Source organism: Ovis aries, chromosome 2 (genome assembly GCF_016772045.2).
Source record: "Ovis aries strain OAR_USU_Benz2616 breed Rambouillet chromosome 2, ARS-UI_Ramb_v3.0, whole genome shotgun sequence".
NCBI classification, from domain to species: Eukaryota; Metazoa; Chordata; class Mammalia; order Artiodactyla; family Bovidae; genus Ovis; species Ovis aries.
In genome coordinates, this window is record NC_056055.1 from 239,831,203 (window position 1) to 239,856,221 (window position 25,019).

General features: G+C 54.6%; 1 protein-coding gene across 2 annotated transcripts in view; it reads left to right on the forward strand.

Moving 5' to 3' along the window:
* SLC9A1 (solute carrier family 9 member A1) overlaps nucleotides 1-25,019 on the forward strand; it is a 52,551-nt gene that overhangs the window by 16,969 nt on the left and 10,563 nt on the right. Inside the window, exons 1-2 of one of the 2 annotated variants that reach the window (XM_027965457.2) lie at nucleotides 7,000-7,088; nucleotides 22,138-22,598. In XM_027965457.2, the coding sequence (XP_027821258.1) occupies nucleotides 7,052-7,088; nucleotides 22,138-22,598 (498 nt within the window). In that variant the 5' untranslated portion in view covers nucleotides 7,000-7,051. Of the gene's footprint in view, nucleotides 1-6,999; nucleotides 7,089-22,137; nucleotides 22,599-25,019 lie in introns of those variants that run through there. The other variant, XM_004005085.5, reaches the window with a different exon arrangement.

Genomic DNA, 25,019 nt, shown 5'->3' on the forward strand with positions numbered 1-25,019 from the left:
GGGATTAGGCATCAGATCGGGTTCTGGGTGCACTGCCGCTGAGCTGGGCCGGGACACACAGACCACTGGTCTGGCCCGGGGAGGGAAGGGATGGGGTGAGCACTCTAGGGGTCAGAGATGGCTCCCAGAGCTGGCCTGGGCTCTGGGCTGGCCACAGCGAGCCGAGCAAAGCAGGACACTGGCCCAGGGCCATTCTGCCAGGTCTGCGAGAATAGGAGCAGAGCTTGGGAACAGTCACCTCTGGCCAGGCCGGGAGCAGGAAGGAGAGCCCTGTTCAGAGAGGAGTGGAGCGGGAGTGGGAGGGGGGTGAGAGCACATGCAGCGGGGAGGGGCCAAGTGAGGTGCCAGCCTCTGCTGGACTCCCGGCTCAGCCCTGCACCCCACCCCGCCTCAGGCAGGATGTCACCAGACCTGTCATGTGGGAGGCGTGGCACTGCTGAGCCCCAGGACCCTGACATGCCTGTTCCCGGCTAAACCCTGGGCACACGTGGCCTGGGGAGTTATCAGGCCCAGAAAGGGCTGGACCGGAATCAGAGAATTAGACTCGATTGTTGAGAAGGATCCTAGAGACAGAGTCAGGAGTTCAGGAGGTGTAATGGAAAAAGATAAGGGCAGTGGGGATTAAGAGGCCTGGACTCGAATCCTGGCTCCTGCTCGCCCAGCTGTGTGGTGACTGATGGGCGGCGTTGGGAGGTTCGGTGACGGTGCTGTGGGGAGCACCCAGCAGCGAGGGCTCATCCGTGTCTGGCCCAGCCCCCTGTGTCACAGAGGAGGAAGCAGAAGGCCAGGGAGGAAATGGCTTGCCCACAGGCCGCAGGGGGCGGTGGCAGAGCTGGGTTAGTTCGGGTCTCAAGTCCCGGTCTGGAACTCTTCCGCGGTGGTGGGAGGGGGCCTTCGCTCCTGCTGGGTTCCAAGGGATGATCCCGCTGCCCCCGGCGCCCCACCTTCTCCTAGACTCGCCTCTGAGCACCTACTGTGTACGCATCTGCAGGGCTGTGCAGGAGGCAGCTGACAGTTCTGTGTGGGAGATAGACATGCAAACAGCTTAAATACAAGGCAGGCCGAAGGGACGCCGGCAGGAGGCGCGATGCAGCGTGGGCCCTGGTGGCAGACGGGCTCTGTTCTGGTGCTGTCACTTAGAACGGAGTGGTGGTGGGGCCTGGACCGGAGTTGGGCCCCCGTGGAAAGGCCTCTGATCCGCGGCCGAGCAGTGAGGACGGGAGGTTTGGGAGGGAGGCGTGACTCCATTCAGACCGTGGCTGAAAGGCCTATGTTTAGGACGAAGGCCCTCCTGGTGGGTGGAGAATGAACTCGGTGAAGTTTTCCCCCATGTTCTTGGCTCTGGGAATGTTCCACCTCCTCCCTCCACGGATAATTATCCTTCCTAAGAAACTGATCAGATGGGAAGCTGCAGGAAGTGGTTTGGGACAAGGACTGCGTAGGAGTTGGGGGGAGAGCAGAAAGGATGTCGCAGGAGAGGGGATCGGTGCCAAGCAGCAGGAGGTGGCTCCCTTTGGAGGGGGTGGGGGAGCCTGGGCAGGCTGGAAATGTAAAGCATAGGGCGGTGGCTCGGGAATCCAGCTTCCTCAAAGCTCCTCTGCCCCTGGTCCCTGGTGGGGAAGAAGGTGAGATCAACCTGCTGGGTCCGGGTTTTCTGAGTCAGCAGGAGCTGGGGTCCTAATGGGCTTCCTAGGTGGCGCTAGTGGGAAAGAACCCACCTGTCAGTGCAGGAGACATAGGAGGTGCAGGTTCAATCCCTGGGTTGGGAAGATCCCCTGGAGAAGGAAATGGCAACCCACTCCAGTGTTCTTGCCTGGGAAATCCCATGGACAGAGGAGCCTGGTGGGCTATATTCCATAGAGTTGCAGAGTTGGACATGACTGAAGCGACTTAGCACTGAGAACGGGGTCCTAATGGGAGAATGTGAGGCAGCAAAGTCAGATGGCTGGGGCACTGGGCCAGGGGTTTGAGCTAATCCCAAGCCCACCTCTGCCGCTTAGCTGTGCTTCCACATTTGAAATTCCATCTTTGTGGCCCAGGGTCTATTATGGCAGGTGGGTGGGTGTGCACAAGCCTTCCTCTCCCTGCGCAGAGCACTCCAGCCATCCCAGCTCCCAGTAGGCTCAAGTCTTTAGCTGTGGGCCTGGCCTCTGCTCCCTTTTGGCCTTGCGGGTTAAACTGCAGCCCTCAGCGTGCTGAGCCTTCCGGGGAGCCAGGCTCCACCCACTTGGTGTGAGCAGGTGACTGAACCACGGTAACTGGTGGTTAATATCGAGCAAGCCAATCTTGAACCCAGGGGCAAGGCTGCTTCTGCAGAGAGACACAGGGACCCTGTGGGGAGATTCAGGGCATCCTTTGGGCAGTCAGGGTTCAGTGTGGCCTGGTGGCTTAAGGTCTTCAGAATCTAACAGACCTGGTTCTGAACCTCAGCTCTATTCCCTTTGAGCTGTATAGCCTTGGGCTAACGACCTGTGTAACCTGTGAGCATTTTTTTTTTCTGGAAATAATTCTCACCTGCATTTTTTAAAAAACCTTTCCCCCTCTGTTTATTTAATGGAGGAGTAATATACATCCATGGGACTTCCCCGGTGGCTCAGGGGTCAAGAATCTGCCTGAGGTGCAGGAGACACTGGTTCGATCTCTGGGTTGCGAAAATCCCCTGGAGCAGGGCATGGCAACCCACTCCAGTATTCTTGCCTGGAGAATCCCCATGGACAGAGGAGCCTGGCAGGCTACAGCTCATGGGGTGCAAAGAGTCGGACACGATTGAGCGACTGGGCATGCATGCACCTACGTATGTACATACAGTAGGTTACACTGATCTTAACATACATACAGCTGCTGATCATTTACCAATATTGCACCCAGACGGAGATAGAGGACGTCTGTGTACCCCCAAGTCCCCTCTGCCTTCCCCAGTTTGCACCCCCACATGCCCCCGAGAGAGCCACCAGTTTGGTAGTGCCTGTTCTTCGACTCTATATACCTAGTCAGACACAGGTACTCTTTGTGTCTGGCTTCTTTTGCTCGGTGTTTCCTGGAGGTTCCCCTTTATCTTTGCCTGTCCCAGCGGTTTGTTCTTTCTGTAGCTGTGTGTGATATTGCCTTGTGTGCGTAAGCCGTAGTTGATTCATTGTCCTGTTAATGGGCATTTGGGTTGGTTCCCTTTTTTTGACAATTATGAATAAAGCTGCTATGAATATTCTTATACACCATAGGGTCTTTGCGAAAATTGAGAAAAACAATTACAGCAACATGTTTAATACTGAGTTTTTTTTTTAAGTCATTTATTTATTTCAAATTTTTGTTTATTTATTTTTTTGGCTACACCATGCAGCATCCAGGGTCTAGTTCCCCAACCGTGGATCAAGCCCACACCCCCACTTTGGACCACCAGGGAAGTCCCCCTAATACTGAGTTTTGACTTAGATCTGGTGCTCAGAAAATTCCGCCCAGATTTTTGTTGTTGCTGTTTGTAAAAAGAAAAATAACAAAAACAAACCAACAAACACTACATGAGTATTTAAAGAAAAATATTCAGGTCATATCCTTTTCACTCCACCTCTCCTTACCCGCCCTGCTCCTCAGAGCCACCCCCCCACACCCTCCCTTAGAACCGATCACTCTCCACAGTTCAGTGAGTCTGCCCGACTTTTCCCTACAGTTGTGTGATGTTCTTTTTAATAAACATAGTTTCACAATAATAATCATGCTGTTCATAATATTTTGTGACTTCACTTTTGTCATTAAACCTGATCTTTTAAGAGTCCCCTTATCCGCCTCAGTGGAGCAGTTCCGAGAGAGACAGGCTAGGTGAACTCTTGAACTGGTCTCTTGGGCCTTCCACCCTAGCCTGGCCCGACTGCCCTCAACTTTCTTCTGTGTGGAGCCCAGGGTGCAAGCCCTGGCTCAGTTGTGCCCTATCTGAGTATGTTCTTGGGCGTAAGTGCCTTGAGCTTTTTTTTTTTTTTTTTTTTTCTGTCTTTGACTTAGGAGAACCCATACTTGCCTCAGAAGGATGCCATGATGTTTACATGAGACCAAGTATGGGGAAAAGACAAAGCAAAATGGAGAGTGACGCATGTGTGCTGGTTATTATGTAAAATCAGAGGCTGTCAGAGTTAGAAGAGGCCTCTGAGAAGCTAACTCAGCCCATTGTCCGACACACTGAGGAAACTGTGGCCTGGGGAAGGCCACGGAGCCAGCAAGTGATGGAGCCAGACCCGAACCGAGGGAGCTGTTGGAGCTACAGGGGACCGCCCCCTCCACCCGATTCCACTCTCTCTGGACCAGAGCTTGGCTCTCATCAGTCCACTTCCTATCTGTGGGGACTCCCTGCTAGGGAGGAAGGGTGCTCTAGAAAATTTCCAAGGCTCAGTCTCTCCCCTGGTTCCTGGCTGAGGCCACTGGGCGCTAGAAATTCCAGGCAGTGGTCTGGTTCCCCACCCTTCCCTGGTTCAAGAGTGCAGAGATGCAGGAGGGTGGGGGGCAGAGGAGCCTCGGATGGGAAGGAGACGCAGCCCTGGTCTGGGACCCGAAGACCCGGGGCTCTGTCGCTCCCGGGGCTCTCCATGGGGCTCTGCCCCATGGAGCTCACTTCCTCCCCCTTAGAAGCCAAGCTAGCACCCCTGCCCCTGTCCTCTCAGACAGACAAGGCCTGGATCTGAGTAGTCAGCTTGTAGCTCAGTGTCCAGGTCTCCTGAAACTTCTTCTGCAGGAGAGCTGTGGGAGGTCTCCCAGGCCGGGGAGATTACAGCCTAGGCTGAGGTTACGATTCTGGAAGCAAAGGCCTGACCAGCACGGGCTGGGCCTCTGCCTCACCACCCGGCTCCTTCCCAGGAAGCATTTAGTGTGATAAGATACCGGCCCAGGTGGGCCCCACTTTGCTTGGTGTTACCGCCTGCAGTGCCAGGCACACAGTGGCCCAAGTGACTCCTGTGCCCTGGCTCCTGCCTGTCTAGGAGGCACAGCTCATTGTGAAAGCACCCCGGGGGGTGATATCAGGGAGCCGGGCAGGCCCTTCCTTGGGAGTGCCCTGTTGGTCCAGGGTGGAGCTTGGGGACAGCCTCTGAGCCCTGGTATCTGCCTTCAGGGCGAGGTCATGGAGTGACACGTGTTCTAGTGGCAGTGACTGGTGTCCGGCCCAAAGAGTAGGAGGCACCTCTACCTGGCGCCCAAGCCTTGCCCTCCAAGGCCCTCTCTGCCTTCTTCAACTCTGTGGGTCTCACCTGACCCTGTGAGGTGGCTGGAGGTGTCCTCATTTGTAAAGGAGGGCCCTGCAGTCTGGAGAGCTTAACTACTTAGCCAGGGTCACATGCACCAGAAAGCAGAGGAACTAAGTGACTTTGAAGTGTAGGAAACCAGAGTGAAAGAGCCCCTGAAGTTCCCTGGTCCTTTTCCTCCACAGGGGAGCAAACCCAAGGCCCTTAGTTGGGGCAGTGTGGGGCCTGGTGTTCAGGGACAGTTTTCTGTCCTTTCCACTGGTAACAACAATAGTTATTCCATTCCAAGGCCCCCAGCCTGCTCCTTGGAACATTCTGAGATGGTTCCTGAAGAAGGAAATGGCAACCCACTCTAGTATTCTTGCCTGGAGAATCCCAGGGACAGAGGAGCCTGGTGGGCTGCCGTCTATGGGGTCACACAGAGTCGGACACGACTGAGGCGACTTAGCAGCAGCAGAGACAGTTCCAGTGAGGTCCATCCTTCAGAGAATTGAGAAAACAGTATCCAGATCACTTTCTCTGTGGCTCAGATGAGGAACCTGGCTGAGAGCCACCCTGGAGGATAAGCCGCCGTCAGCTCCCAAGTCAGCCTCCTGGGCTGGAGTCCTGTTTGGCCCTGCCACTCACCAGCAAGGAGGCCTTGGGCAAGTAACCTGGCCTCTCCGGGCCTCAGGTTCGACATCTGGGAATGGATATGACAGGGCCTCCCTCACGGGGTAGCTGTGAAGGCTAAGGAGCCCTCAGTGAGGCTGTCATCGTGAGCATCCCCTTCTCCTGGGGAAGCTGGGCCACTGAGCTGGTTAGAAAACCAGGGCTCCACCCGGAGTTCCAGGCCTTCTGTCGCCCACCCCGCAGGGGCTGCTCCCTAGCTCTTGCTGCCCCAGGCATGCCCACTTACGTCCCATGTGAAGGGTCATCTGATTGGCCCTGTCCGGGAGGAGGCAGGTGCTATGGAGCCTCTCTCTGCGCCTTCCTGGGCGCAGTGCGCTGCCTTCTATGGGATGGGCCGGTGGCAAGTAGACAGCTCGGCAGCCTCTCAGTCTGCCTGGGCCCTTACTCCTCCATGCCTGGCTCCTCACCGAAGGACTCCCGGCCTCCAGCCAGCCGCATCTGAGGATGTGCACTACCTGTGCCCTGAGGACCAGAATGACAGCAGGAAGCCGTTACATGTCGTTTCCTATCCAGCAGCTTGGCTTCCAGGATCCGGCAGTCCTGGAATCAAACGCCAGTTGTCTTGCTGGCTGGCTGTGTGCCGCCTGGGCAAGTTCTTTAGGTGCTGAGCCTCAGTTTCTCCTCCCAAAAAATGGGAACAGTGCCTGTCTCAGGTATTGGTGAGGCGAACGCACAGGGCTTGGTGTGAGTCTCCCTTCCTGTGCTGGTGGCAGCTGGAGGGCTGCACCACGCCCCTCCTTCGAGGCAGTGTGCACAGGTCCACCCCAGGACTGGAGGTGCCTCTGCAAGGGTCCCATTCCTCTTCACAGGGTACCAGACAGCTCCTGGTTCTCCCGCAAGCAGAGCAGATGCAGAACAAGGGAACGTGGGTGCTGCTAGGGTTCCTGGAGAGAACCAGAGGTCTAGAGTGGGTGGCTGGCTCACCCCTAAGGAATGAAAGAGCTGGCCTTGAACTGAGGCTTCTGCTCCCGGCACAACGGGACAGAAAGCCAGGGCTCAGAGATGAAGGCAGCCTGGTTGAGCCGTGGCTCAGGAGTCAGAAGAGACTAGCTCTGGGGCCCTGGATTAGGTCGCTTCACCTCTCTCTGCCTCGTTTCCTTTGCAGAAGGAGGATGGCAGTACCTGTGTAGAGAACTTTCAGGAGGATCAGGTGGTTAATGTGGACAAAGCATCACAACGGAGCACTGGGAAAGGGTAATTAAAGAAAAAAGGTGGGAGTCGTGTGAGGGGTGGTGCCGTGTTCCCAGTGAGGACTGGCTTTGGGATGTTGAGTCCTGGGTGTGGAGCCTGGCACTGCTATCACATTGCAGTGTGACCTTGGCCAAGTCCCTGCCTGTCTCTGGGCTTCCTTCTTGGCATCTGTGAAGTGGAGGGGTCAGATTGAGATGGTCTGGGGAGGCCCTGCCTCCTGTGACCTTCCTGGCTTTTTTGCTGCCCCTCTTTTTCCCCAGGAGAGGCCCTAGTCACTTTGCTGTTTCTGGAGCCCCAGGCCTTCCTGGCACCAGGACCGAGGCCTGCAGCCGGCCTTGTCCTCGTCTCTGCAGTGTCCTCTAAAGGGCAGCCTCCTCTGAGCATGCTTGGCTCTCCCATCCACTCCGTGTGTCTCCAGGCTCCTGGAGGCCTGGGGCGGCACACTGTCCCCGGTGGAACAGGGGGAGGAGGCTGGGAGAGGCCCACCTGCACACCCTCTGTGTCCCCCTCCTTGCTGATGGTCAGCCATCTGGGCTGTTTTCAGGAGAAGCGTGTGGACACTTTCAGGGCAGACCCCAGACAGGTCCTCGGGCATCTTCTTAGGGGGGACCTCTGGCCTCCTCACCCCAGCAGCCTGCCTCAGGGATACGGCACTGAGGGTCCAGGGAGCCTGGGTCTGCACGGCACAGCCACATCCCCAGCGCCCCAGATCTGTGTTCAGGTACCCTGGCAGGACGTTCTATGGGTTTTATAGCGGATGAGAAATGAACCCAGTGGGCTCTCTAGAGGGCCTCTCTTCAGCCTCCCCCAGCACCTCCAGAAACTACTGCCAGCCGGGCTCAGCCTAAAATTGATGCTGACAGGGACAGGGCACCCAGCTCTGCTTTGGAGGGGCTGCCCCAGAATGTGGCCCCGTCTCCTGGGCCCCTGTGCTCTGGTGCCAGCAGGCCCTCTCCAGCCTGGGACTGGGGCACAGCGCAGGGGGCGAGTGCCTGCAAATGGGTGGCAGAGTCAGGAAACAGATTGCTGGGTTCTCAGGACCAGGTGCCCCGCCTCCCTGATTTGAGTTGAAACTCGAGGCAGAACCTGGGTGTGACAGCCCTGTTTGTTTTTCCAGCGTCTCCCTCCCAGCCCGCTAGCTCCCAGCCCACACCTAAACCACCTCCCCTGGCCCAGCCCTGCTTAGAGCCCAGGACGGATCCCTCTGCCTCAGTCTCCCAGGGAGCTGGCTGCTGGGGCCCCCGAGAGAAGCTACCTCTGGCGCAGACCTGCCGCCTGACCAGGGTGGGTCCTGCTCCCACTAGGGCCTGACTATGAGGCTGGGCAGTGATGACCGCAGCTCCCTGGGAGTTTATTTGCCTTTTTTACCTCCTTTTCTCATGGCCACCCTGTGCCACAGTGTTGTTGCTAGAGAGGCAGGAAGCGGGGTTCAGGGCAGTACCATGATTTGCCAGAGATCACAGAGGAGTTCAGGTTTAGAGCTGGGACAGACGCCAGCACCCTGGTTGGTAGCCAGGGTTCTTCTCACTGCCCCAGGCTGCCTCGTGCAGTCTTGCTCGGTGTGAAGACTGCTCTGGCCCAGACATCGTGTTTGTTGGCGTGGGCAGAGATGGTGAGCGTTGCAGAGCCCAGGCTTTGTCTATCAGCAGGGCTCACCGGTCAGACGTCAAAACTGGAAAGGCTCTTGTTATGCCTCTGAGGAAGGGGAAACTGAGGCCAGAGAAAGGCCAGGGCTTGTTCAAAGCACCTAGTGAGGTGGTGGCAGGGTCTCGATTGGAACCTAGGTCTGCTGATCCCCAGCCTGGCTTTGGCTCAGGCGCTTCTCCTCTCCCAATGTAGCTTTCTGGTCTCTGCAGGCTGAGATGGGGGCTAGGGCTCATCCATCTGTTGGAATCTTCCAGAAGCAGGGCCAGCTGCCCCTGGAGCCTAGATTTGCTTGCTGGGCAGTTGGAGAGCTATGCTGCACCCCAGGGTGCTGAGCCTGGGGGCAGTACCATCTCCCGCCTCCCTCCTCGAGGGGCTTGTAGGCAGGACTTTTTCGCCGTGTCTGTCAAAGCCCTCTGGTAGCCCTCCCTGGTCCACCGGGTTGACCCAGAGTTCCCTCTCCAGGGTATTTAAGGCCTTTCACAGCCTGGCCCTGTGTGAGCACTGGACTGGGAGTCCGCGGTGTCAGCTTTGTGACCTGGGCTTGGCTGCTACTCATGTGATCTAGGGTCAGTGTCGGGACCTCTCTGAACTTGTTTCCTCATCTGTTGTCTGTGTGCCCTGGGTTTTAGTGAGGACCAGAGGAGAGGCTGCTTTATGACCACTTTTTCAGATGATTATTTCCTCCTCGGCCTTCACTCTCATTGTGCCCAGTAGAAGCCCTCCACCCACACCACACTCGTTCCGTCTGTCCCGCCTTTCTGGACACCGGGGCTTTGCCTGGAAGGCCTTCCCTGTGCCTCCCTAACCCCAGCCCTTCCTTCAGGCTCAGGCCAGTTCAGCTAGCACTTAGTGATCACGCACTTAGAGCCAAAACTGAAGATTAGGTTCGATTAGGACAAGAATCGTGCCCTTGGATAGTCATGCAGACTCAACAAGGAAGTTTGATGCTTGCCTGGTGCCAGGCTCTGTACTGTGAGGGAGAGTCAGCAGTGAGTAGGACAGGGTCCCTGCCCTTGAAGAGCAATCTGGAAGGGAGACGGCCAACCAGCCCTGTGGTGTGAGCAGACTCTCTCGGTCTGCTCCGGGCTCCCATGTCTGGGTCTCATGTGGTCCTCGCATCAGCCTTGTCAGGTCATGAGGCAGAAGACCATCATCCATTGAGCAGATACTGATGGTGAGCCTACGGCCTGCCAGACACAACTCTAGCTGCCAGGGACACAACAGAGGTTGCAGCAGTCTGCTCTGATGGAGCTCACGTTCTGGGTCACGGGGACGTCAGTGAGTGCATACAGACGGTCAGGAAGTGCTAAGTGCTCTAAAGATGATAAAGCAGGTTAAGCAGAGAGAAGGGAGAGTATGGGACCTGGTAGAAAGGAGGACCTGCCATTCACCTAGTCAGTTTCGGGCAGAGGAGCTAACAGGTGCAAAGGCCCTGGGGGGGGGATCATGTTTGCACTCAAGAAAAAGCAAGGAAGCCAGTAGGGCCAGAAGGGAGTGAGGTTTGCCACTGGATTGGATGTGGGTTGTGAGAGGAGGAAAGGAGTCAGGATGATCCCAGGGTCTGGGCCTGAGCGACTGAGTGATGCTGGGGAGGTGGGGACCTCTGGAAGAACAGGTTTGGGGGGTCAGTGCAGCTCCCGTGTCCTTGTCACCATGCAGGTCCACCCCATGCACACCCAGACACACTGGTCTCAGGTTCCCCCATTCCCCCCCGCCTTCTGGACTCTTCCCCATCTTCTCAGGCCCACTCCCACCCAGCTCTGAGAGGTCACCAAAATGCTCTAGTTGAGGGGTACCTGGTCTCCCTCCTTCATCACCACCCCAGACGCTGTGAAGCACAAGTGGACTCTAGCCAAGCGAGCTAGGAGGGGTAGAAGGGGCCTGGATGCCCCCTCGCCAGCCTGCCCCACCGGAGTCCTGGGCTCCCTTTGCAGCTCGCCCTCCTCCCCTGCGGCCGCTGAAAATGGGGCACCTGGACTTGCTTTTGTACAGCTGTTGTCCTGGAAATGGTAGAATTTCTCTTTGTGTTGCTTTCCTGCCGCCATCTCTCTGTACTCCCCCTCTCTCTATCTGAGTGTGGTGACATTGTGAGCAAGTTCAAGTTATATATAAAGGATTGAATTCATTGTTAGGCTTCTAAGCTGAGTGACTTGCAACTGGGACTGTTAAGAACAACAGATATTTGGTATCCTCAATTTCAGTTTTCTCTTAAGCTTGCATTTTGCAAACTACGCCCTACCCCCACGAAAAGGAACAGAAAAGAAAAACGCAGTTTCCTCAGGGCTCGAAGCCTTCTGGAAATAGAACTTCTCTCCCCAAGCCTCCTGTTTTCTTCCCTACCCCAGGTATGGGGCAGACTGGTGCTTGGAGCTCCTGCTGCTGTCTTTAAGTCCTGAGAGCATCTGGCAGGAGTCATGAGAGGTCCTGGGCATGGGGATGGGTGGGAAGGGCAGAGCCCCATCTGGGGAGCTGCATACCTAGGGCATCAGGAGATGAAGGGGACGGTAGCTTGAAACTAGACTAACCCCTGGTTCTTTTCCAGCTCGAGCATCCTGTGCTTTCCCCTCCTCCACACTCCTTAGTTGAAATCCGGGGAGCCCAGAGGGTCTCCTTTGCAAGGGGTGTGACTCAGATTTTTCTGATGCCCGTGGTACCAGGGGGTCAGGAGAAGGCAGAAGCTGAGGCCCTCTGGTCTCCCTGCCAGCACAGAGGCACAGCCTGCCTGGGGCTCTTAGTGAAGGATCTCAGAGTGTAAGAAAGCAGTCTTCAGCCCGATGCCACTGGTGCGGCACATCCAGTCCATGACGGCACAGGCAGGGCCATCCTCACAGTGAGGCTGATCCATGGGTCGGGGCAGCCAAGGGATGGGGCCTGGAGGGTGGGGTCAACCTGGGTCTGAAATGCTGCTCTGTAGCCCTGGCTCTCTGACCTTGGGGCATATTAGTGGCCATCTCTCCGGCCTTCGCTTTACTTAACCTTGAAATGGGGACAGTAATAATGCCTGTTGCCGGGGGGTTGTTGAGAGAATTGAACAGGAAGCTGCAGCGTTTCGTGCGGTCTCTGCTCCATAGAAGCCAGTAAAGCGCACTGTGTGGAATATTCCATTTACACAAACATTTCTCTAAAGGCTCATCTAGCCAGGCTGCCTTGGCCCTTGCTGCAGCACACGGCGTTTTCGTCGCGTCATGTGAGACCTTTCGTTGCCTCGTGCAGCCTCTCTAAGTTGTGGCACGCGGGCTTAGTTGCCCTGTGGCATGTGGGATCTTAGTTCCCCAGACGGGAACCAAACCCGTGTCCCCTGCATTGCAGAACAGATTGTTAGCCACTGGACCGCCAGGGAAGTCCCTGCACAAAAATGTAAAACTTAAGAGATACAGAAGAGTTTGGAAGTTTATACATCTGTCTGTTTCTGGGGTTAGGGGGATTGTGGATTGGGTATTGAAGGAGGAGGATCAATGTCAGATAATTCTCCTTTGACTTAATGTACTTATATACTTCCTGGGGGGGAAAAAAAAGTTTTAAAGGACCATGGGTTTCATTTAAAATCACCAAAGTAATATATTTCTATTTTGAAAAAAACCAAAAGTAGCTGGTGTGTATCACATGGCCCCCCATCAGGGACCCAAACCAGCCTCTAGAGTCTTTGGAGCCTGAGGTCCTACCCCACCCCCTCCGACCGGCTGCCTGGAGGCCTCTCCTTCGCCAGGCCTCCCGCTGCCCGCTGGAGCTCTGTATCTTGTCAACACACGCAGGCTGTTTACTGCCAGTCCCCAGTCCGTGTCCCTGCCTCCCCTGCCCCGTGTGAGTCATCCTCCGCCTCCCTGTGTGGGCATGCTCCATCCAGCACCTTTCCTGTGGGGGTGGGGAGAAGCTGCAGAGGGAAATTCGCTCAGCACATGTTTACGGGGGGCTTCGGTGACTGGGGAGACTGGGCTAGGTCCCTGGAGGTGCTGCCCCAGTGCAGGGTGAGGGGGGTGGGGTGGAGGTGGGTACCAAAATGGGTCTTGAGACCCGCAGAGAATGTGGTGGGAGTGAAAGGCAGGGCAGGAATAGAACCTGGGTCAAGGCCAGGTCCAGGGCTGAGGGTCAAGGGTCCCTCTGAGCCCCGAAGTGCCAGCTCTAGTCCCTTGCCTCGGGTCCTGGCATTCCTGCCGCCTCCAGCTGTGCCAGCGCCTCCCTCACTTCCAGTCTCATTTCCAGGCTGATTGGAGGCCTCAGAGTCCTCGGAAGGCTTTCCAGATGCCGCCCTCTCTGTTCCTTTGTTCAGTCTTCCCCCATCAGCCCGCTGCCCTTCAGACCCAACTTCAACCCCACATCCTTTGGGAAGCTTCCATCATCCCCTTAACTCACTTATCCTGAGCATCACTTTTGTGGGGCCCCGGGCCTCGTGCTGGGCTGCCAGGGGACGAGAACACCAGCTACAGAGCTCCCACCCCTCAGTTTGCAGGAGCGCCTGACTCAGCCTGGGCTTTCAGGGAAGGCTTCCCAGAGGAGGTGACACCCGCACTAGGTTTTGAAAGGTGGGTAGAAGTTCAGAGTGAAGGATTGTCCTTTGTGTGCACAGAGCTGGGATTTGGGGACTTCCAGCAACTGGAGTACAGGGGTTGATCGGGACGGGAGGTTAAGGGCTAAGGATTAACTGACCCAGAATCCTGATCACAGCCTCCCCTGTCAGGCCTCTAGGTGGGCCCGGCAGTCACAGCATCCTTCTGCTTATTGCTTTCAAGTCTCCTTGACCCCCCCCCCCCCCCGCCCCCACCGTCCCATTTCTGTCCTTCAGTTCAGTTCAGTCGCTCAGTCGTGTCTGACTCCTTGCGGCCCCATGAATCGCAGCACACCAGGCCTCCCTGTCCATCACCATCTCCTGGAGTTCACTCAAACATCCATCGAGTCAGTGATGCCATCCAGCCATCTCATCCTCTGTCATCCCCTTCTCCTCCTGCCCCCAATCCCTCCCAGCATCAGAGTCTTTTCCAATGAGTCAACTCTTCGCATGAGATGGCCAAAGTACTGGAGTTTCAGCTTTAGCATCATTCCTTCCAAAGAACACCCAGGGCTGATCTCCTTTAGAATGGACTGGTTGGATCTCCTTGCAGTCCAAGGGACTCTCAAGAGTCTTTTCCAACACCACAGTTCAAAAGCATCAATTCTTCAGCACTCAGCTTTCTTCACAGTCCAACTCTCACATCCACACATGACCACTGGAAAAACCATAGCCTTGACTAGACGGACCTTTGTTACCAAAGTAATGTCTCTGCTTTTGAATGCTATCTAGGTTGGTCATAACTTTTCTTCCAAGGAGTAAGTGTCTTTTAATTTCATGGCTGTAGTCACCATCTGCAGTGATTTTGAAGCCCAAAAAAATAAAGTCTGACACTGTTTCCACTGTTTCCCCATCTATTCCCATGAAGTGATGGGACCAGATGCCATGATCTTCATTTTCTGAATGTTGAGCTTTAAGCCAACTTTTCACTCTCCACTTTCACTTTCATCAAGAGGCTTTTTAGTTCCTCTTCACTTTCTCCCATAAGGGTGGTGTCATCTGCATATCTGAGGTTATTGATATTTCTCCCGGTAATCTTGATTCTAGCTTGTGATTCTTCCAGCCCAGCGATTTTCATGATGTACTCTGCATATAAGTTAAATAAGCAGGGTGACAATATACAGCCTTGACGTACTCCTTTTTCTATTTGGAATCAGTCTGTTGTTCCATGTCCAGTTCTAACTGTTGCTTCCTGACCTGCATATAGGTTTCTCAAGAGGCAGGTCAGGTGGTCCGGTATTCCCATCTCTTTCAGAATTTTCCACAGTTGATTGTGATCCATACAGTCAAAGGCTTTGGCATAGTCAATAAAGCAGAAATAGATGTTTTTCTGGAAAACTCTCTTGCTTTTTCGATGATCCAGCGAATGTTGGCAACTTGATCCCTGGTTCCTCTGCCTTTTCTAAAACCAGCTTGAACGTCTGGAAGTTCACGGTTCACATATTGCTGAAGCCTGGCTTGGAGAATTTTGAGCATTACTTTACTAGCGTGTGAGATAAGTGCAATTGTGCGGTAGTTTGTGCATTCTTTGGCATTGCCTTTCTTTGGGATTGGAATGAAAACTGACCTTTTCCAGTCCTGGGGCCATTGCTGAGTTTTTCAGATTTGCTGGCATATTGAGTGCAGCACTTTCACAGCATCATCTTCCAGGATTTGAAAGAGCTCAAATGGAATTCCATCATCTCCACTAGCTTTGTTGTTAGTAATGCTTTCTAAGGCCCACTTGACTTCACATTCCAGGATGTCTGGCTCTAGGTGAGTGATCATACCATCGTGATTATCTTAGTCGTGAAGATCTTTTTCGGTTCTATGAAGACCTACAAGACCTTTTAGAACTAACACCCAAAAAACATGTCCTTTTCATTATAAGGGACTGGAATTTCTGTCCTTCTCATTTATTGATCATCTCCGAAGTTTGTTTGCCACATCACAAGGTACAAGGTGCTTCTGTGTCCAGTGCCTTGATTCTCACTTGTCTACACACAAGGAAACCGAGGCCCGTCTGTGGTCTCATGCTTTGTCCAAGCCTCCTGATTACTAAAGGGCAGAGCCGGGCCTGAAACGCACGTTTTTGATCTGACCGAGTCCTCTTTTCCCTATGCCTCAGGGAGCCCAGCATATGCTGCTGTGTTCTGCGCTGATTTATTAGCTAATTTCCCACCCAGGCTGGATGTTCCCACCCAGACCCTGTCTCCCTGAGACGGGGACTGAAACAGAGATAGAGGTGCCGTTTGGAAGAATGATGGGGAAAGGCACAGACAGAGACCGACTCCCCCGGCGTGGGGGACGATTCCTCTCCAGGTACTTGGAACACATTTATTTTTGGCTGTTTTGCAGGGGAGGCGCATTGCAGACTTGACTTCTCTTTCCTCTGATGCTCACAGGCTTAGTTGTCATTGATGCAGCCTGCCACAAAGACTAGTGATGGGGAGACCTGGGTTCTGATTCTGGCTCTGCCACTTCCCAGCTCAGCAGCCTTGGGGAAGTCCCTTCACCTCGCTGAGCTTCGGTTTCTGCATCTATTAAATGGGGGTCAGGATATGAGATAAAATTAGAGGAGATATGTGAAAGTCTTGTATCCAACCCTCTTAAGTGTCCAGTAAGTGTTTTTCTCCTCTGTGCTAGAGATGATATCTTAAAGTGAATTATGATCTCACTGGGTGGGTACATTTTTAAAAAATTGTCTTCTGTGGGCCAGAAGCTCTAAAACACAGTTACCCTGGTCACTCATCATCACCCCAGTGACAGGAGGGACCAAGACTCAAAGACACGTGTAGCAGGAACTGTGCCAAGTGTTTTATATACACTATCTCATTTAATCTTGGCAGTTCTCACGTTTGGATATTGGCAAAGGCTTGGTGAATTCAGCCTTGCTATTTGTCTTTTTCTTTCCTTGTTTTTCATTCCTCCCATTATCCATACATCCATTTGCGGGGTACTTGTAATACAGACCTAGAATGGCTCTTTTCTTCCTTCTCTCTCTGGCAAACTTCTCTTGATCCTTCAAAGCCTAATTCAGATGGATCCCTGCTCTGAGAGCATCACCTACTCTTGAAATCTCAGAGTCTCTTCCATCTCCTTCCTCTTTCCCACACTTTACATCTGAAAGTCAGTTTTGTCTCAGTTCATAAATAGTTAATGCCCACTCTATGCTGATAGCTGGAGACCCAGATGACTTAAAAAGTTCACACCATTGCAGAGCTTAAAGTGATGTCCATCGTAAATGATGGACAAGTGCAACAGGTCATGATAACATAGAGTGATTCATGTTAAACCTAGTTTAAACCTGGTTTTGAAGATTATAACAATAATAGAACCACTTTTTGCCGACATTGAGGGTCAGTAGTGTTTGCCATTCTTTACCCTTATTAGGTCCTCTTGGGCTCCAGAAACCTTCTGAAATAGGCTTTTACACGGACGGGGAAACTGAGGGTAGGAGATGTAACTTGCCCAAAGTCACTGAACAAGTCAGTGACTCCATCCAGCTTGTAACACAGGGCAGAGTGGTGAGTGCCATGCGTCTTGTCTCTGCCGGTCTGGCTGCAAAGCCTATTGAGGCAGCGGCTGCATCTGGAACTCAGAGCTGACTTGATGCTGGGAAGAATCCACACTGAGAAGAAATCTGACTCGAGAAGAGTCAGAGCCCCTCTGGTTCTCCTCCTACCCTAGGAGTTTAGGAGAAGACTAACCCCCTTCTGGCTGAGTTAACTGGGAACTGAGAAGATGGAAGGGTTCCCTAAGGTCTTTCCTTGAGCGGAAGAACAGCCACAGCAAGACTTCCCTGGAGAAGAGCTCATGGAAAGATATACCACCTCCGGTCCCCTCTGGGAACCGCTTTGGGGCTCTTCAGTCCTGGGTTCTGATGCACCCCTTAGAAACAAAATAAGAATAAAACCAGGGATAATGTGGCAAGTGGCTGAGAACCCAGAGTGGCACCAGACTGCCTGGATTTGAATCAGTTGCTAGCCACTGGACTTCAGGCAAGTTGCTTCACCTTTCTGTGCCTCAGTTTCCTCATCTCTAAAATGGGGGGATGGTGACTGTGACGGCCCAGAGCCTGGTGAGGTGCGGGTGAGTTAGACATAGCAGAGCAAGCTGCTGTAAACTGTCGAGCGCCAGGCTCTCCCTGGGAGGGATCACCTTTCATTACTGTAGCAGAGACTGGTTGCTGGGGCAGTTGAAGAGGGAGTTAAAGACATGGAATCATTGTGCAACCAGGAATCCCTTGGGACCTGGCCGAGTTGCAGCCCCAGAGCAGTCCTCAGGCCAGGAACTAGGGCGGTAGAGCCCCTCATGTGTCCCTGGGTCCCTGCTGACCCAGCTCTGGGAGGCCAGGGAGGCCCCTCTTCCTGGCACTCCCCTCTGACTGCCAGGCCAGGGGAGAGATGTGGCCAGTGGGGTTGAGATATCCCTTCACCCTGGCAACCAAGGGTGACGTGGGACAGTCTCGCCTGCCTGCTGCATGGCGCCCAGTCTCAGCAGGTGGGGACGGTCTGGGATGTAAATAAAACGTTCTCACAGTGAAGTACAGAGAGGCTGCGGGGACCAAGAGCCCCTCATCAGTCTGCAGTTGAGTCGCGTGCCGGTTCAGTTTACCTGTGTGTGTCAGACAAAGAGTATGTGTGTGTGTCTGTAAGACAGAGAGGGCGGGTGAGCGTGAATGTCTTAGAGCGTGCGTGTCAGAGACAGCGAGAATGTAGGTGATTGTGTGCATGGGTGTGTAAGAGAACGAGTGTGTGGTCAGAGTCTGTGTGTGAGAGCGTGTCAGAGAGTGAAACCGTGGGGAATGTGCGTGAGAGAGAATGTGAGAGAGTGTGTGTGTCAGACAGTGGGCAGAGTGAGCGTGTGTCAGAGCTAGAGTGAGTGTGTATATGTGTGTGCCCCCAGTTGCCCAGCTGTCACCCACGCCGGACAGAGTGAGAAACACCACTCCCCTGCCCCCACTTCTTCACCTAAAAAGGGAAGCCAGCCCCAAACCGCGTAAGCGGTTTCGCCCCGTGGCCCGGAGATGGTGAATTCCAGACCTTCTCCTCCCGTCCTTGCTCTGGGAGGTCTGGGGGCTCCAGCAGGAGGCCGTGTGGCTCAAGCGATCCCTGGACTTCAGCTTCATGGGTCCTCATGGGGGGACTGAAAGTGACCTGACAGATTGCCACCCTTCTTTGCGTCTCAGTTTCCCCAACCGTGTGATGGAGGATCTAGGTGGCTTCTGAGGTCCGTGTCGGCTCTCACGGCTTGGGTCTGAGTCTGGTGGCCTCTGCCCCACCCCTGATTCCATCCTGGTGACATCACCACTGTCACAAGTTCAGGCCTAGAAGTTTTGCCTCCTTTCATGGCACCTTGGGGTCCTGCCTCAATGCTGGGTCTTGGTCAAGGGCCCAGAGGCCCAACTGTCCCCCTGTCACTTCACTTAGTTCCCAGGGTGCAGGGCGGGGACAACGGGTGGAGTCAGGGCCTTGGGAGAGGGACAAGTCAGAACAGGCCATCAGGCCCTCTTCCGCTTTGCCTGATGACAGAATCCGCCCTTCGCCAGAAGTCGCTTTCCAGTAATGTGCAGCCTACCCGCAGGCCAGGAGCCAGGTGAATCCCAGACTTTCCTCCCCTCCCCTCCCCTTGCCCGTCAGGGCCAGGGATTCTGCTCCCTGAGAGGCAGGGCTGACACAGGAAGGCCTGGGGGCCGGTTCTGCTCTGGGGACAGGGCACCAGCCCCAGGTACTGTGAGGACCAACTCACTTGAAGAAGTGAGATGCTCTGAGCTAGAGTCGAGCTCCTCCCCTGCCCTCTGGGGAGGCTACTGAACCTTGCCAAACCTCAACTTTCTCTTCTGCAAAGTGGGAACAATAACTATCCCACAGGGCTAGGCACTGTGAGGACTAAAGATGTGGTGTGTGCCTGGCTCCCGGTGCACCTTTAGCAGTAAGGAGTGTCCTTCATGTTATTGCTCTTGGAGTGTTACACACACACACACAATCATCCCTCTGCTCCCCCAGTGGGCTGAGGCCTCCTGGTCTCTGGTGCATTGCCTGGCATTCCTGCAGTCAGGAAAACTCTGTGGATTGGATGGATGGCATAGAGGGTGGTGAGGCAATTTAAAGCCCAGCAGTCCAGGTAGAGGTCAACACTGTCCTCCACTTGCCCTGGGCTGCCTCTTTAGACTCTGCTTACCCCTGTGGCAGCTCTTGTTGCTCAGCTTCTGGGGTGGGGGTCGGGCATTGAGGAAGGCTGGCTGGGTTTGGCTCCCCCAAACCCCATGCTGTCTTGTCTTCCCTCAAGGCAGATATGGGTCCCGGGTGTGGTGCCATTGTCCCCTTTCACTGCTTCTGCCTGCGCTGTCTGACCTCACTGGGTGTCGGGGAGAAAGAGAAATCCAGGTCATGACTGTGAGTCAAAGGTTATGATGGGGGACACCCCAGAGGACTCCTGCTCTAGCCCAGGCAGGCAGGGGTGGTCAGGGAATGCTTCCTGGAAGAGGAGACAGGCAGAAGGATATGGTGTCAGCCACATACAGTGTGGGTAGAGGAACAGTGTTCTGGTCAGGCAGACTGGACTAGGCAGAGTTCTGCAGGCCTCAAAGAGGGTGTACCTCACTTGAGCGAATTGGAAGGAGTTTGTCAAGGTTGAAACATAAGAATAGGCAGTGGGGGGAATTCCCTGGGGGACCAGTTGTTAGGATTCAGTGCTTTCACTGTGTGGGCCTGGGTTCAATCCCTGGTCAGGGAACTAAGATCCTACAAGATGCATGGCAAGGTCAAAAAAAGAAAAAAAAGCAGGGATCATGAGACATGAGCAAGACCTGATGATGAAGGGCATGCTGGAAGTTTGGACTTTAATCTTTAGAGCAAGGGAGACTTGGACTCAGCCTGACTTAGCCCTTCGCAGTGTACCAGCTACATGAACCCTGAGCGTTACTGACAGACAGTCAAAGACGGACGGGCATGGCAGGGTAAGAGGAGTGCACTTCTCAGCGAGAGTGGTGACTTTCTTTTGGCCTTACCACCCGGCATGGAAATCTCAGTTCACTGACCAGAGATTGAACCCACGCCCCCTGGGCTGGAAGCAGAGTCTTAACCTCTGGATCACCAGGGAAGTCCTAAAAGCGGTGACTCTTGGTCAGGTCGGTTTTGAAGTCTCCTGGCCTAGGATGGAGATGTGTTTTTTTTCCAACATGATTCGATTATATCTCCTGGGTGCTTGGCCCTGTGACATCCAGGCCCTAGGTGCTTGGCTCTGGGCCTGGATGGTATACTGAGTCCTGACTTGTAGCTGGCACCACCCAGATCAGTACCTGAGAGCAGGAGGGCTCTGGGCCTGGGGAGGGATGTTCCTCTTCCTTCCCAAGCTTCTCCAGGGGTAAAGAGAGAAGAGGCCTGGCCAGATAGGTTATAGAGATTCATGTGGGTCCTGGCCAAGCCCTTTGCATTTTTCAATCAGTAGATGCTTGTTGAGCACCTCCTGTATCCCCAACCCTGGGGACGTAATCATAAACAGAGATGGAATCTGCCTGCAGAGTTTACAAGCTAAGCAGGGGAGGAGAGCAAGAGCTTCCACCTCGAGCAAAGTGGCAAGCAGGCCATCCTAACCAAGCGGACCTTGGGGGTTATGTCCCAGGTCTTCTCCACCCACCTCCCCACCCAAAACAAACCAGAGACCCATGAGCAGCTTGGGGGCGGAGCTGGCATTGAGAGGGGCCCTCTCTGAAAGGGATTTTTGCCGCTTCCCAGCTCGGGGTTTGGAACCAAGGGGGCCGGCTGCAGAGGGTGGCCTGCTGCTGCTGCTGGCCAGGACCTGGCTTGGGGAGACAGCTGGTGAGTCTCAGGCAGAGGGGCATTTTCACCTGAATGGGGAGAAAGGAGGGGGTGATTTAAAGAAGGAGGAGTTTGATAGAAGCTGGTGAAGTCAGACCTGGGTTCTGTCCTGGTTCTAATGCTGATGAGCTGTGTGACCTTGGGTGAGTCCCTTCCCCTCCCTGAGCTTCAGTTGCCCCTTCTTTAAAGTGGGTGGAATTGGGTGAGAAACAGGATGGCAAACAGGTTTTGTCTCACGCGCAGAACCCATTGATTGCTGTCGGCTTCCTGAGCATCTCTCTGGGCGCAGCAGGAAAGCACGCGAAGCTGGGATTGGAAGTCGCTGCGTGCGTGCTGCACGTTTGCAGGCCCCAGGCAGTATGATCCCCAGGTTCCTTCCTGCGCTCATAGTCTTTGATTCCTCTGTGCTCCTTCCTGTCTCCTGTGTCACTTCTCCACCAGCCATTGTCTGCCTTTTGCTTCAGTGCCTCTGTGATGGGGAACTGGATGTCTTCCCTTAGACAGAATTTTTCGATTGTTATGCCTGGTCTTGAGCTTATATCCGTCTCCGTGAACTTGTGCCTGAACAGATGACTTGGGTTCAGGTGTTAGGTAATGCCCTCAGGATTGCAGATTGGAGTTGTGAGAGGGGAAGGCACCAGAGAAGGACCCCTACCCTAACCTGGGCAGACGGGGCAGTCAGGGAACTGAGTGGTACTTGGAGCCTCGGTAATCAGTGTATAATTTCTGCTTTCTGGAGACCTGCTTCTTTCTCCTACTTTATGACAGTGACAGGGAGCATCTGTATGTCCTTTGAAAAGAGCACTTCAACAACATCATCAGGTAATTTACACATCACTTAGTTATGTATAAACATAATCCATAACTGCGTTATATTAGCCTGTGAGGCTGGAGTTATCAGCTCTAGGCGAGGAGGCTGAGGCTCAGAGAGTTAACAGAGCAGCCCCCTAAAACCAAGCCTGAGTCCCTCTTGGTCCTACCCCAGCCTTCAGCCCCAGCTCTGTTCTGTTCTCCTGGCTCCCCTCAAGCCCACGGCCTTCCGTTATCTCACCCTCTGCAGGTTTCCACGTGATCCCCACCATCTCAAGCATCGTCCCGGAGAGCTGCCTGCTGATTGTGGTGGGGTTGCTGGTGGGGGGTCTGATCAAGGGCGTGGGCGAGACGCCCCCCATCCTGCAGTCGGAAGTCTTCTTCCTCTTCCTGCTGCCACCCATCATCCTGGATGCCGGCTACTTCCTGCCACTGCGGCAGTTCACGGAGAACCTGGGCACCATCCTGATCTTCGCCGTGGTGGGCACGCTGTGGAACGCCTTCTTCCTGGGCGGCCTCATGTACGCCGTGTGCCTGGTGGGTGGCGAGCAGATCAACAACATCGGCCTCCTGGAGAACCTGCTGTTCGGCAGCATCATCTCGGCCGTGGACCCTGTGGCCGTGCTGGCCGTCTTCGAGGAGATTCACATCAACGAGCTGCTCCACATCCTTGTGTTTGGGGAGTCCCTGCTCAATGACGCCGTCACTGTGGTGAGAGGCAGGGACCACGCCCCGGGGCACGCAAGAACCAGACCCAAGTCCAGGTCCAGAGAGAATCCCACATCCCCCCGCTCATGATAGTAAGACAGCAAGTGTCCAGTCCTGCTTGCTATGTGTGGCCATCGTGCTGGGCACCGGCAGGGATTATCTCAGTTATCCTCCTGACTACGTTAAGAGGTGCTTCTTAGTCTCACTTTGCAGAGAAAGAGTAAAGCTTAAAGAGGTTAAATAACTCAGTAGAATAGATAGAACTGAAATTGCAAGCCAGGTCTATCTGACTGCAGGCCCTGAGCTCTTGGCCTGACCGGGCCTGACCGACTCTGTCCCTGATGCACTCTGATGTGATCTTGATTAAATGACTTATCCTCTTTGTACCTCAGTTTACCCTTTATAGACCAGTTAGTCTCTGAGGGGCATTTTAGCTTTCTTGGTAGCTGTGTCTTAAGCTAAGGCTTCCCAGGTGGCTCAGTGGTAAAGAACCCACCTGCCAATGCAGGAAATGCAGGTTCAGTCCCTGGGTTGAGAAGATCCCCTGGAGGAGGAACCCACACCAGTATTCTTGCCTGGGAAATCCCATGGACAGAGAAGCTTGGTAGGCTACAGCCAAAGAGTTGGACATGACTGAGCACGCATGCGTACACACACTCACACACACACACACATGTCCTAAGTTAGAGTTTAATTTGTGCAGAGTTCGGGGGCAGCATTCGTGGAAAGGAACCTTGTCTCTAAAACCTCCAGAAGGTGGCAAGTAAAGTGGGTCAGTCTGGGTTGGCCACTTGCTTACTGTGTGACCTTAGGCATGTGACGGTACCTCTCTGGGCTTCACCTTTGACAGCTGGGATGTGGCAGAGTAGTTAGTGCGTTCCTCCCGGGTCTAGTGAGGACAGACACCCCCACCGCAGGGTCTGCACGTGGCAAGGCTGTGTATGTTTCCACATACCCTTCCTGCCAGCCGGCTTCCTCAGGAAGCAGGTACGTGTATGTGCACACTCGTGTTGTGTTGTGCAAACACCTACATCCCCCTCCTGGCTGGACCCCTCAGAGAGCAGCTGCCCACACAGGAAAACTCATGGACCCATGTGCACGCCCTGTGCACGCTCACACATGCACTCCCGCTTCACTCCCAGCCGCTCAGGAAGCTGCACCTCAAAGAAGCTACCGACAGTAGTGGTCGCCTGCCAACAGCCTCGGCTTCCTCTCCCTCTCCTTCCCCTGGCGCCCCTGTCAGCTCCTCGTGAAGCCAGGGCAACCACGGGCTGGCCCATCTGTCCTGTCTCCTCGGGCACCCGCCCTTGCCTATGGCTGCCACGCAGGCCTGTTTCCTCATCTGGAGCAGGGACCGTTGTCCTGAGCCTGCCGTCCACCCGGGGCTCTGACGGGAGTCACACTCACTCATATCTGCAAAAGCAGTGGGTGCCAGAGACGAAGCCCTCCCCAGAGGATCTGGGTGTATGTTGGGGTTCAGGCTGGCACTCTTGGGGAACAGTGGGGCGTGGCTGCAAGAGTGGAAACCCCCGTCTGGCCACCGTGGGCCCGTGGCCATGCCTCCCCGAGACAGGGGCAGTGGTGGTAGTCATTGCTCGTGTTCACTGCGTGCTTCCTGTCTGATCATGTATGGTCTCAGCTAATCTGCACAGACTCCATGAGGTTAGCATGGTGATTTTTCCCAGTTTTTCGGGTGAGGGAACTGAGGCACTGGGAGATTAAGGAACTCGTCCAAGATCATAGTAGCTGATAAATGATATAACTGGGGTTCAGATCTACATAGTCTTGAGCCCAGAGTCCAGATGCTTAGCACTATGCCACTCTGCCTCTGTAGTCCCAGTGACAGTGGTGCCAGGCCAGAAATGAGGACCTTGCCCTCTGTACCTGCCCCATTGTTCCAGGCAGTGCTCTTTAGGGACCTGAGCATGTCCTCAGGCCAGGAGTAGGTTTAGGTAGCCCAGGGCTGAGAACGCACTGCCAGAGCCCTGCCCCGTCTCCCAGACGGCTGTGTCCAGGCACACGGGAGACCGGCCAGTGCTTGGCATCTCCCCGCCCTGCCTGGCCCAAGTCGGGCCCTTTCTAGAACTCTAGGCATGGGTGTGAATGCCCCATTACCCAGATGGTAGGGCTGAAGGCTTCCCCAAGCTGTGTGGCCTCAGGCCTTGGCCCTGGAGCAAAGGTGCCCTGCTTCCAAGTGTGGCCCAGGTACTGGGGGCTTTGGAGGGTCTGTCTCGGGGATCCACAGGTCTTCTTCCCCACTGCCTCTGCGTTCCTTCAGCCTGGACACTCCCCAGCTGGTTTCCGGGCAGAGCTGTCTAGGAGCAGGCCAGGCAACCAGCACCTAAGAGGAGGCAGATAGAAACTCAAAGCTGGATCCCCAGGGAGGCCCATCCACTGCTGGCAGGGACCAAGCTCTGGGCCCAG